Source organism: Chionomys nivalis, chromosome 18, assembly GCF_950005125.1.
Source record: "Chionomys nivalis chromosome 18, mChiNiv1.1, whole genome shotgun sequence".
NCBI classification, from domain to species: Eukaryota; Metazoa; Chordata; class Mammalia; order Rodentia; family Cricetidae; genus Chionomys; species Chionomys nivalis.
The window spans coordinates 3,526,393-3,537,816 of record NC_080103.1 but is presented as its reverse complement, the minus strand read 5'-3'; the positions used below and the strand labels follow the sequence as shown (position 1 = coordinate 3,537,816).

At 51.0% G+C, this 11,424-nt stretch overlaps 1 protein-coding gene across 1 annotated transcript; it reads right to left on the bottom strand.

The window, feature by feature from the left end:
• Positions 1 to 3,666: 3,666 nt before the first annotated feature.
• Positions 3,667 to 9,781, bottom strand: Sh2d2a (SH2 domain containing 2A). Its single transcript, XM_057793803.1, has 8 exons — positions 9,715 to 9,781; positions 9,071 to 9,121; positions 8,161 to 8,315; positions 7,494 to 7,675; positions 6,915 to 7,004; positions 6,578 to 6,746; positions 4,189 to 4,344; positions 3,667 to 4,008 (listed from the first exon to the last, which is right to left on the bottom strand). Exons 1-8 carry the CDS (start codon positions 9,779 to 9,781, stop codon positions 3,667 to 3,669), a joined length of 1,212 nt encoding a protein of 403 aa, XP_057649786.1.
• Positions 9,782 to 11,424: the final 1,643 nt, after the last annotated feature.

Below are 11,424 nucleotides of genomic sequence, written 5' to 3'. Positions count from 1 at the left end.
GATGGTCCCTTCCAGAGAAGAGAGGAATCAGGGTGAGGACAGAGAACCCTGAGCAGGGGTTTTAATCCTTGACCTTGGCCCAGACATTCTCTCTCTGGCTTCATTTCATTATTTGCATAATGAGGGAATTGAACTTAATCAATAAGGGCAAATGAAATGCAGCTCGTCTTCCCTCCCGCCCCACGGCAGACATCACTCATCAGTCATGGTGCTCTTCTCTGCTGGGTTTGGACGTGACCTTTCCAGGGCCGCACGCTAGGCAGCCGAGACCAATGGATTGGAGTTGGCATGCGGGATGACACCTCCTTGCCATCCGTGCCACTGATGTAGGAGCTCAGCTCACGTGTAGTCTCACCACCTGCCTTTCCAAAGAAGGACCAGGTATGTATGATGGTCTCCGGACACAAATACCCCAAGCTAGCCTCTCTCAGGTCAGACATACCACCTAACGATGAGGCCGGAGGGGAGCCGTGCCTGCTCTGTCCTGAAGCTCCTGTCTACAAAGGGTATGCCTCCGGGGCAGGAGGGCTGATGAGGAAGGAGAGGCCTTTGCTTTGCCACAGAGTTCTCAGAATGTAGCTCTGCAGACAGAAGGACAGCCCTGGGTCATACCTGGGTCAGCCCTGACTGACATTCTGTCTCTAGGAGAAGATATCTGGTCTTAACTCTTTGGCCTCCAGAGAGGGGATTTAGACTCCCCCCCCATATCCATTCATTCCTTCTGTCTCCTCTCTTCTCCATCCCCTCTTCTTCCTAAGCACCTGCTTTGCACCAAACACTGGGCTTCTCCATTGGGGATAGCTGAGTATCCCTCAGGGCTGCCCCTGGTGTGTGGAAGGGGGAAGATAGAAGAATTAAAGGAAGAATGGTTGTCCCAGGTGGCCAGTGGCCTCCCAAGCGTGTCAGGGGGTCAGGCCGGGAAGGCTGTCCAGGGAGAAGGGCAAGTGGTCTTGAGGTGGGGTTAAGGGTTGCCAGGCAGCAGGCGGATAAGCCTGTAGCAGTTGCTAAAGGCAGGACAGACTGTGAACTGGAAGAGGCTTAGTGTTGTTGGGGTTTCTGTCCTGCCCGGTTCCCGCAGTTGTTAAGTCCCAAAGAAATCACACAGAGGTCTACATTAACTATAAACTGATTGGCCCATTAGCTCAGACTTCTTATTAACTCTTATAACTTATATTAACCCACTATTCTAATATATGTTAGCCACATGGCTTGGTACCTTTTTCAGTGAGGCAGCACATCTTGCTTCCTCTGTGTCTGGGCCCACAACTGCGTCCTCTTCCCAGAATTCTCCTGTTCTCCTTGACCTGCCTCTACTTCCTGTCTGGTTGTCCCACCTATACTTCCTGCCTGGCTACTGGCCAGTCAGCGTTTATTTAAAATATAATTGACAGAATACAGACCATAGTTCCCACACAAGCTTAGTAGTTCTTGGTATGCTTGGAGGAATGCAGCGAGAGGGTCTGGAGTGGGGCTGACAACCTGGGACCCTCACCGGCTTGGAAGACCAGGGTCAGGCTACTGCTTCAGAAAGCCTGTTCTGACTTCCTTGGGAAAGAACAGGTCAGAAGTGACAAGACTGGTGTACAGGTGAGCAGTTGGGATGCTCTTAGAGAAACGGGGTATAGCTCAGGTGGTAAAGAGCTTGCCTAGCATGCACAAGCCCCGAGCTTGGTCCTTAGCATGGGAGGAACTGCTTGGGAGTGGACACTTGTGATCCTACTATGCAGGAGGTAGACACAGCAGGGTCAGAAGTTCAAGGTCTATCAGCTTCATAGTAACAGGAATGCTTGAGGAACACCCAATGTCAGGAGCCATGTCCCCCCCCAAAATTATTATAGGGATCATTACCCTGAGTTTTGCAGAGGGCTCTACTTCCCAATTGTATTGAGAATTGTTTTATTGACAAAGCCTATCCCACACCCAAATTGTCTGTTAATAGAGAGCTATCTGTTAGCGGAACCTGCCTCACACTCTATCTAGAGAACTAGGTGTGTCAACTTGTGACTTCCTGACCAAGGGATCGTGACCTGACCGATTGTAACCTCTTGGCCTACATGACCGGCGTGGACCATGTGGCTAGATCCCGTGCCCCAGCCCTCCAAGCTCTTCATCCAGGGGCTATATAAGCTGCAACCATGACTCTAATAAACGGAGGCTTCGACAAATATGCTTAGCCTCCTTTCTCTTATCAGCCCATGTCTTTCAGGTGGTACCTCTCCGTGACCCTGGAATAACTGACCAGCCAGGCGGGTTACAGACCCTAGACAGAGTAACTCGCCAAGGTGGTCTAAAACCCAACACCCTAGTAATCTTTGGGGGGCTGAAATGAGCAGATACCTGTAAGTGTTAAGCTAGTCTGGTCTATATAGTGGCTTCTAAGCCAGCCAGGGCTACACAGTGAGACCCTGTCTCAAAAATAACACCAACAGAAAGCATAATTTTTAGAAAAGTCTTGATGAGAAAACGGCAGGGACTAGAATAGGGGAGAGGGCACGTGTTACGGACCTACAGAGTCTGAAGCATAAAAGGTGGAGATGTTTAGGGACCCCACATTTCTGACTGGATAGCTAGGTGCTGGGAGGTAATCATTCAGGATGTGGAACACAGGAGGATGTGTGTGTGTGTGTGTGTGTGTATGTGTGTGTGTGTGTGAAGGGTGAGAGTGGTATTGGCTCGAATGACATCTGAGTGGCTTTGGAACCATGGGGATGTTGCAGAATATTTGTTTAACTATGCAAAGATGTGTTGCGTTTGTTTAACGATGTAAAGATGTGCTGCGTTTGTTTAATTATGTAAAGATGGGTTGCTGTTTCACCTTGCCTGCCTACAGTACCTAAGTGGTCTAATAAAAAGCTAATGACAATTGTGAGTGAGAGGGTGTAGGTGGGGCTTCAGGCAGGGACAGTAAGGAGGAGGAATTTAGGATTGAGGAAGAAAGAAAAAGATGCCAGGGGCCAGACAGACAGACATAAAGAAAGCAGGAAAATAGGACATACAGAATGAAAGAAAGGTAAAATGGTCCAAGGCAAAACATAGATGAAGAGAAACAAGTTAAATTAGGTTAAAAGAGCTAATGGGACAGGCCTAAGCTAAGGTTGCGCATTCATAATTAATAAAAAGTCTCCATGTCTTTATCTGGGAGCTGACTACATGGGGAAGTCTGGACGGAGACAGGACCTGGAAGGCAGCAGCTGGCCAGGGCACGGGAGTTCAGCAGGTGAAGGCAGAGCAGGGGTCTTTGGTGCCAGCAGAGAGGGGTCTGAGGAGGGACCTGAAGTACAGGGATGCGAGTCCGAGTCACAGCGAAGCGACACCACATTCAGATGTGACTAAACTCTCCATGGGGAGGCCTCCTCCTCTGAGTCCACTGCGGGTGACAACTGGGATTCTAAGTGCCCTTCTTTGGGAGAGCTGGATCAGTACCACATGTGCCTGAGGAAGGCCTGACAGACAGGAGGCTGGTTGGGAGGAGGAAGGTTGAGGGAACCCTGTCTCCCTTAATTTTCTCTAAAGTAGGGGCAGGTAGGGCTTCACAGAGGTGAGCTTGTGAATGCCAAGGAGAGCAGACAGAGCCTGGAGTCTCAAGCCTGGATCTGGACAAAGGTCTCCGGCAGCATGGACCACTCCGTCCTGCCTTGGTCCACTGACCTTCACCTGGTCCACTGGTCAGGAGGAGCTTCCTCTTTCTGCTGGCCTTCTTGAGCTTTTCTTCTCTTGTACTCCCTTTGCCTGGCCTCCTGAGATGGGCCTGGACCAGCACTTCCGGAGGACGGGGTGCCCAATGGATGCTGTTCCTGATGGCCCTTCTACCTCAGCATAGATATTACTAGGGGCTTCCCCAGGGCTGCCCCGCCCCATGGCGTAGAAGGCTATGGGTTCATCAGGCTCCTGGTAGATGGGATTAATGGGTAGAGCCCGTTGGGGTCGTGAAGCAGGACTTGCATAGAGTTCAGATGAAAGCTGAGGCTTGGCAGGGATGGGAGGCCTGGGTCTGAGTGCCGGTAAAGTCTAGGAGAGAGGGGAAGGCCAGGGAAGGGAGCTGACGAGAACCATGGAGACAGGGTCTAAGCTCAGACTATCTCAGCCTCTACCCATGAAGTCCCTACCTTCCTGGCCTCTCCCTCTGACCTGTGTCCCCTCTCCAGACCCTGGCCCCTTCCCGTCAAGACGACTTGTCTCATACAGTACCTCCTTGGGCTGGGAGGTCCACACTTTCTCTTTTTGTGCTGGGGCCTGGGTCTGCCCCTGGTGGATGAGCAGGCTGTGCTGGCTGTCTGCATCCTCCTGTCTTTTGCTTCCAGGGTCTGATTCAGTCCTCAGGGAAAGTCCAGTTGGCTCAGCAGTCTGCAGGGAAAGAAGGAGGTCTGACAATCGGGGTGGGGTGGGGATGACAGGTAATGCAGGAAAAGCAATCAGGCCTGGGAGGAAGGGAGAGAGAGAAGTGAGGTGTGGGTCAGGTTCTCCGTGTGAGGAAGACGGGAGATGGTGCTGACGGCCTGGGAACTGAGGACATGGACTCTGGCCACAGGGGTGTCTAGAACTGAACTTCATCCATCCAGAGCTCAGCACCAAGGCAGTTGGTCTCATCTGGGCTTTAGGAGCCTTGACTTTCAAAATAATCGCCGTGGGGATAAACCCCACGACAGCTGGGCCTTATTTCTTCAGGCTCAAGAAGGTAATGTGTGGGCTACATGTTCAGGGCAGAGACCTCCTCAGGAGAGACAACCCTTCCCATGGGGTAGCTACCCTGGGTAGCTCTGCTTTTAGCTCAGCACTAATGCAGCCTCTGCTTCTGGAGGCCAAGGCCACAGGGCTTTCTCAGGCTCCTAAAAACCACTCAAGGTTTTCTAGATCCAAATGAAAATTCTTTCTCCTAGTGTCCATCCTGACCTTCCCTGACCTTCCTTCAGAAAGCAGTATATCGGGCTGGAGAGATGGCTCAGCGGTTAAGAGCATTGCCTGCTCTTCCAAAGGTCCTGAGTTCAATTTCCAGCAACCACATGGTGGCTCACAACCATCTGAAATGAGATCTGATGCCCTCTTCTGGCCTGCAGGCATACATGCAAAACAGAATATTGTATACATAATTAATAAATAAATATTTTTTAAAAAAGAAAGCAGTATATCCACTGTGCTGCCCAAATGGCAGGAAAGTCAGCCTCAATACCCCACCACCCTCTAAAGATCTGCTCTGCTTACCGCCAGTTCTTCCATCTGCAAGGCTTCTCCAAGCTCACACACAGCCAGCGCCATCTTTAGACAATGGACACCCCGCCCCCGCTGGATCCTCCCAATCCCACCCACCCCCACCATCCTGCAGCCTCTTTGCCCAGTCTCTCCAGCAGCGCAGCACGCCTTCCTGCTCTAGAAGGACCCAGACCTTCAGGCTTGATTAGTGCTGGGCCTAGTTCCATTCTGACCATTTCCCCAAACTGAATCCAGCCCTGCGGTTTCCAGTTGCCTTTATCTGGTCAATCTGGGGGTTGAACTCTGGGCCTCTAGCTACACCCCAACCTCAGCTCCCTACTTGACCTCTCAAACTACAAGTGTTTCTTGCTGACTCAGACAAGCTCCTCCTCTAGTCTTCATCTAAACATCTTTCTGCTTCCTCATCTAGTTCTACAAAGACCCTGTCAGCTCCACCTTCTGAACACCATCTGCTCCACTGCGCTAGCCCTCCCCCTCACTTTCTGAAACACTGTCTCCATCCCTGGCCGCCTTGTCCGGTCGGGCCCTTACTTCTAACTCTCCAGTGTATCCTCCCCAGAATAAAACCTCAGAGCCTTGTAAGAGCCACAGGCCCTTACCTCTTCCCCACCTTTCGGCTCATCAGTCATCCTGATCCACGCAGGGCTTGGCCCTGGCTGTTACTTTAGCTCCAAATGCTTTTCCTCCAGCTGTCTTCAAACTTCCCTCTTTCACTTCATTCAGGGCTCTGCTCCGATGGCCCCCACCTTCTCTGCTGTACCTATGCAAGATAGCGCTAACTAATCCCGTGACTCTCCATCACTGCTTGGCTTTCTTCCAAGTGCTCGCCCTTTCTGCTGTCAGTTTGTTCTCTGTCTTGCTGATGGTGTCTGTCTTGTCTTCATGAAGGCCGGGCCATTATTGGGTCGCTGTTTACTTCCTCAGTGTTGGAGCAGCTCTCCACATACAGTGGTCAGAAGCCCCCCACCCCGCGCACCTTTTGAAGGTGGGGGGGCTTCCTGACACTTCCTGCCAAGCTAAGCAGTGGACCATGCGTCCCCCGGCATCCACCACAGTCTCCGCACTTGACCCCATCCTTGGACTGGTTGGCGTGGCTACTGTAGTAAGGTTTCTGAGTGAAATGCCCTCCCGTCATGGTCATTTCTCCTCCTCACCCCCTCTCCGCAGACTCAGTAAACCTAGCTTAATTTAACTTGGTTGCTTCCCTTTACCCTGCTGTCATGTGATTTTCTGGAAGAGGAGTAGGTAGGCAAATGTGACCAGTCATGGGCTAGGATGAGAAAGGCAGATCCAGTAGCCGGGACCCGGCTGGGATGCTGGAAGTGGCGGCAACATTGTCCTCAGTTGTGGATTTTGGGTAAGGGCTCACCTGGCGGGCAAGGGGCTGGGTGAGCATCTCCCCGTAGGGACTGAGGGGACACGCTGTGTAGTGTTGAAGCAGGTCCTGAAGCTGCGCGTGGGCACTGTCTTCGCCCAGCACCACGTGACGCCCATCCCCTAGCTGGGCAAGGAGGAAGTGACGGCAGCAGGTCCGGCTCCTGGAGGGGCCACTTTGAGTCAGATTCGCTGTTTCTTCCCCCACCAAGCTGAGGGAAGAACCCTGAGCCCTCCTTGGAGAAAGCAGGCCAGCACAGGAGCCAGCCCCTTGGTTAGCACAAAGCCCCACATCCAGTTGGTCATCGGGGACCCGAGGGCCCACTCCTCACCTGTAGGAAAGGACGAAGGTCACAGCGCTCTCACTGAAGCGCACCAGGTAGCATCCTTGAGGCTGGGGCTGCAGCAACCTCTCAGCTTCCCTGCACAGTTGGAGAGAAGTGGCGGCTCTGACTCTTGTGATCTCATTTCTGTCTCTCAGGCTCTCCTAAACTCAACTTCACCCAAAGCAAGTATATCACGACTAGGTGGAGATGAGGGGTCAGAGATCCTACCCAGTGGGAGCTGCAGCAGCAACAGACATTACAGCTGCCGTGCTAGAGTTTCGAAGTCAAAAGCTGTACTGGGGAGATGGTGAAAGAGAAGTGGGGTTGAGGAATGGAGGATGGGGGACCTGCAAGGGTAGGAAGAAAGGGGAGGGCTGGACAGAGTTGCTGGAGATGAAGGGAAGAGGGGCTGAGAACATGAGCACCTAGAGCCAGTAGGATAAATGAGCCTAGGGAGAGAAACTGAGGCCCAGAGTAGGCTGAGTCAGAGCGTCCCCTCAGTGAAAGGCCTGGCAGTCATGATTTCCAGGCTGACTCGGGCTCCACAGCCCCTGTGCCTTCTGTGGTTCCTCCTCCGTGACTCACCTCCTGGTGATGAAACCATGGAACCAAACTGGGGCAGTCCTGAGCAAGAGCCAGTGGGCCTGGGTCTTCTGAACCCAGGCTCTGGTCTCAGCTTGCAATGACAGGCCACCTTTCCCAGGTACCTCTTCCTCCTTGTCAGTCTTCCCCAGGACCCAGGCAGCTCCTGGGGCTGAGGCAGAAGCCTGGGTGGGAGAGAAGCAGCCATGACTAGAGGGCTTCTGACCCCAAGCTGCCTCCCTTATCCTCACACCAGAGGCCAGAGGTGGTATAGGAGTCACCCCAGGAAGGAGAGGGAGACTTCTTCTTTAGTAAAGAACACTGAATTGGTGTCTGGGAGGACAAGATACTGAAATAGGATCTTAAATGTTTTCGGCTAATGGAGGAGCTGACAACACAGACAGCTGTGTCTTGGATCAGTGCCTGACTGTGTCCTGGTCACTTGCTGATGGGGCCTGACCTTCCTAGACCAGAGGAAGTTAGGACAAGTGGCTTGCTATGCATGGGAAGGAAGCGCTCTCCACTTCCTCCTTCCTCTGCACCCAGCCCTACCCTCAGCCAGCCATTCATTCCTGCGGGCTTTCTTCTTAACCCACGTCCAGTGCACACCCTCATCCTTGAGAGGGCGGGAGCCAATGTAGCAACTGTACCCTTTCGTGTTGCTACTCACCATAGAGTGGGCGACTCTGGGCTTGAGCTGAACCTCCTGTTCCTTCAGAGCCTGCATGCTGAGCTTGCTCCCCCAACCCAAGTCCTGGCATCTCCCCTGGGTCAAGTTCATGGGCTGGAAGGTGCTGAAGGTTGGGGAGGGGTCCTCATGATTCCCTGTTGGAATGAAGGGGGTTGCTGGGGTTTCTCAGGGAGGGATTGCCTCTTGTTCTCCCTCCCCCTCCTATACCCAGGCTTAGAGTTTCTCTCAAACATCTCTGGCCAGGTGGTGGTGGCACACGGCTTTAATCCCAGCACTTGAGAGGCAGAGACAGGCATATCTCTGTGAGTTCGAGGCCAGCCTGTTCTATAGAGGGAGTTGCTACAGAGAAGCTACAGAGAAACCCTGTCTCGAGAGACCAACCAACCAACCAAACCAAACCAAAAACAAACAAAACCCCTAAAACATCTTTGAAGGGACTTTTCCCTGACAGGGACAGTGGGGAGAACAGGTTAAGAACAAGTGTATACAGGGAGAGTGGGTGGCATCTCAGGGACAGGAGCAGGCGCTAAGGTGTTCCAGAGAGACTGATGGAGAGAGGGGTTTGTCAATGAAAGAGAGACCCTGGGAACTAGGCTGGCCTTCCAATGTCCTGGAAGTCATGTAGAGAGGTAAATTCCTTCAGGTCAGGGCCCTCTCTTGGTCTAGGCTCCTTTGCCTGCCATCTGCTTTTACCCTCTTGTTCTAGTCTCCTGAAGATCCAAGTACCCTGTCCCCTGTCCTCAGGGATGCATAGATAGGGAGCCCCAAGATGGAGCAGGGATTGTGGAAACTGTGGCAGCTTTGGCTTGGGTCAGCTGCTGTCACTGTGACGTGGGAGCCCAGGCCCAGGAAGGCAGTAGGGGTAGGGAATCTTGAACTTCACACGTACCTTGGGGGCATGCCTGAGCCAAGCAGAACTCCAAAGAGGCAGGTATGTGTGCTCACCAAAGAGGCAGGTATGTGTGCTCACGAAAGAGGCGCACACTCGTGGTGGCTCCTCTGTCCCCCACTCCTTCCCCCAGGGACAGGAAATGTCAGTCTACTCACCTGCTTTGTTATGAAGAGGATCCACGTCACAGAAAGCCCAGTAAGACAACAGTCCCGGCCCTGGAAGGCAGGCAGCGGAGCGCCGGTGGCTTACTGTATGGTGGCTGAGGAGTTCTTCTGTCTGGCCTTTGTCTCCTCTGAAAGCTTTGTAAGATTTCTTAGAGATTCACAGTCAGAATTTTACATGAGGATGGAGGGGCAGGGCAGCAACAGGAAGGATGTGGGTTAGACTCTGGAAGAACTTTGCGTATGTGTGTATGTGTCTGTGTTTGTGCGATGTATGTGTTAGACCACAGGTGCACTTGCCCGTGTGTATATGGAAACTAAAAGCTGAAGCAAGCATCTTCCTCAACCATGCTCCACCTTATATTTTGCAACAGGGTCTTTCATTGTGTCTTAAGTTCATAATTTCAGCTGGACTGGCTGGTCAGTTAACCCCCCAGGATTCACCAGCACTGGGTCTACAGGCCTGTGCCCAGTTCTTACGCGCAGGCTGAGGCTCCCAGCTCAGGTCCGCAAGGTCGTACAGCAGGAGCTTTGCCCATGGAGCCATTGCTCTGGCAGCTGGAGGGACTTCCTTTTAGTCATGGGAGATTCATGAGACACTAAGGAGCCTGACATCTGTCCTTGAGCAGATAATGGAGATGAACTAGGGCAACACTAAGCAGGTCCCTGTTAGAAGTGGCAGGGTTAGTAGCTGTGGTTGAATCTGAACTGTCCCCACAGGTCTGTGCTGACTTGGGAAGCAGTAGACTGGGGACCAGGAGCAGGTCACATGGGACAGGTAGCATTCTCTGCATCTTTTGGTGTCAGCCCAGGAGACTAGATTCTAATACCCATGACATGGTATTTAATGTTACTTAGAAATAGAAAAGACTTTCCAGGCAGTGGTGGCACACGCCTTTAATCTTAATCCCAGTACTTGGGAGGCAGAGGCAGGTGGAGCTCTGAGTTCAAGGCCAGCCTGCACTACAGAACAAGTTTTAGGGTAGCCAGGGCTACACAGAGAAATCCTATCTTGAAAACCAAAAAAAAAAAAAAAAAAAAAGAAAGAAAAAAAATGAAAATACCCAGTAGAATTTACTAGAAAACTCTTAGATCTAATAAAACAGTTATAGGATAGGAAATCAATACCAAAAAAGTGGCCTTTATATATACCAACAATGTACTCTCAGAGAGAGAAAAAAATATCCTATTTGTAATAGCTCCAAAAAGTTAAGTATGTAGGAACACACCTAACCAAAGAAGAGCAGAACAACGAGAACTTCAAGACCTCGAAAAGGAAATCAAAGAAGGTTCTAGACGATGCAAAGACATCCATGTGCCAGACTGGCAGAATTAATAATGTAAAAATGGCTGTACTACCAAAATTAATCTACAGATTTAATGCAATACCTATAAAATTCTAATGTCATATTTTACAGATCTAGGAAAACAATCCAAGAATTCATCTGGAACCACAGATGACTACAAATAGCAAAGTATCCGAAAGAGTAAGAACTCAGCTGGATATCACAGTTGCCAGCCGCAGTCGGAGCAGGCATAAATACGGAGGAGTGAACACAAACCCATAAAGTTGTGTCCCCTGAGTTTTTGACAAATGAGATGAAAACATTCAGTGAAAAAAGCTATTCAGCACATAGTTCTGGCAAAATTGGATATCCACGTACAAAATAATGAAACCGGATTCATGTCTTTCATCTTGAGAAGCAATCAATTTAAAATGGATCCAAGGCCTTAATTTAAAAATGGAAACTTCTAGAAGAAAGCATAAGGAATACCGTGCAGGACATCGGGGTAGGCAAGAGCTTTTGAATAGAGTGCTGGATTCACAGGAACCAGTCCTGTAAAAAAGATGGACACGACATGAAAATAAAAGTTTCTGCAGGGCTGGAGAGATGGCTCAGAGGTTAAGAGCACTGACTGCTCTTCCAGAGGTCCTGAGTTCAATTCCCAGCAACCACATGGTGGCTCACAACCATCTGTAATGAGATCTGGTGTCCTCTTCTGGCCTGCAAGCATACATGGAAAGAATGTTGTATACGTAATAAATAAATCTTAAAATAAAAAAGTTTCTGCAGAGCAAAAGAGACTATTGGAAACTGGGCACGACTGCACCCAGCACCCGGGAGGCGTTCAAGGCCAGCCTGGCTTACATATAGAGACCTTGTCTCCGGAAACCAAAACCAAAACCAA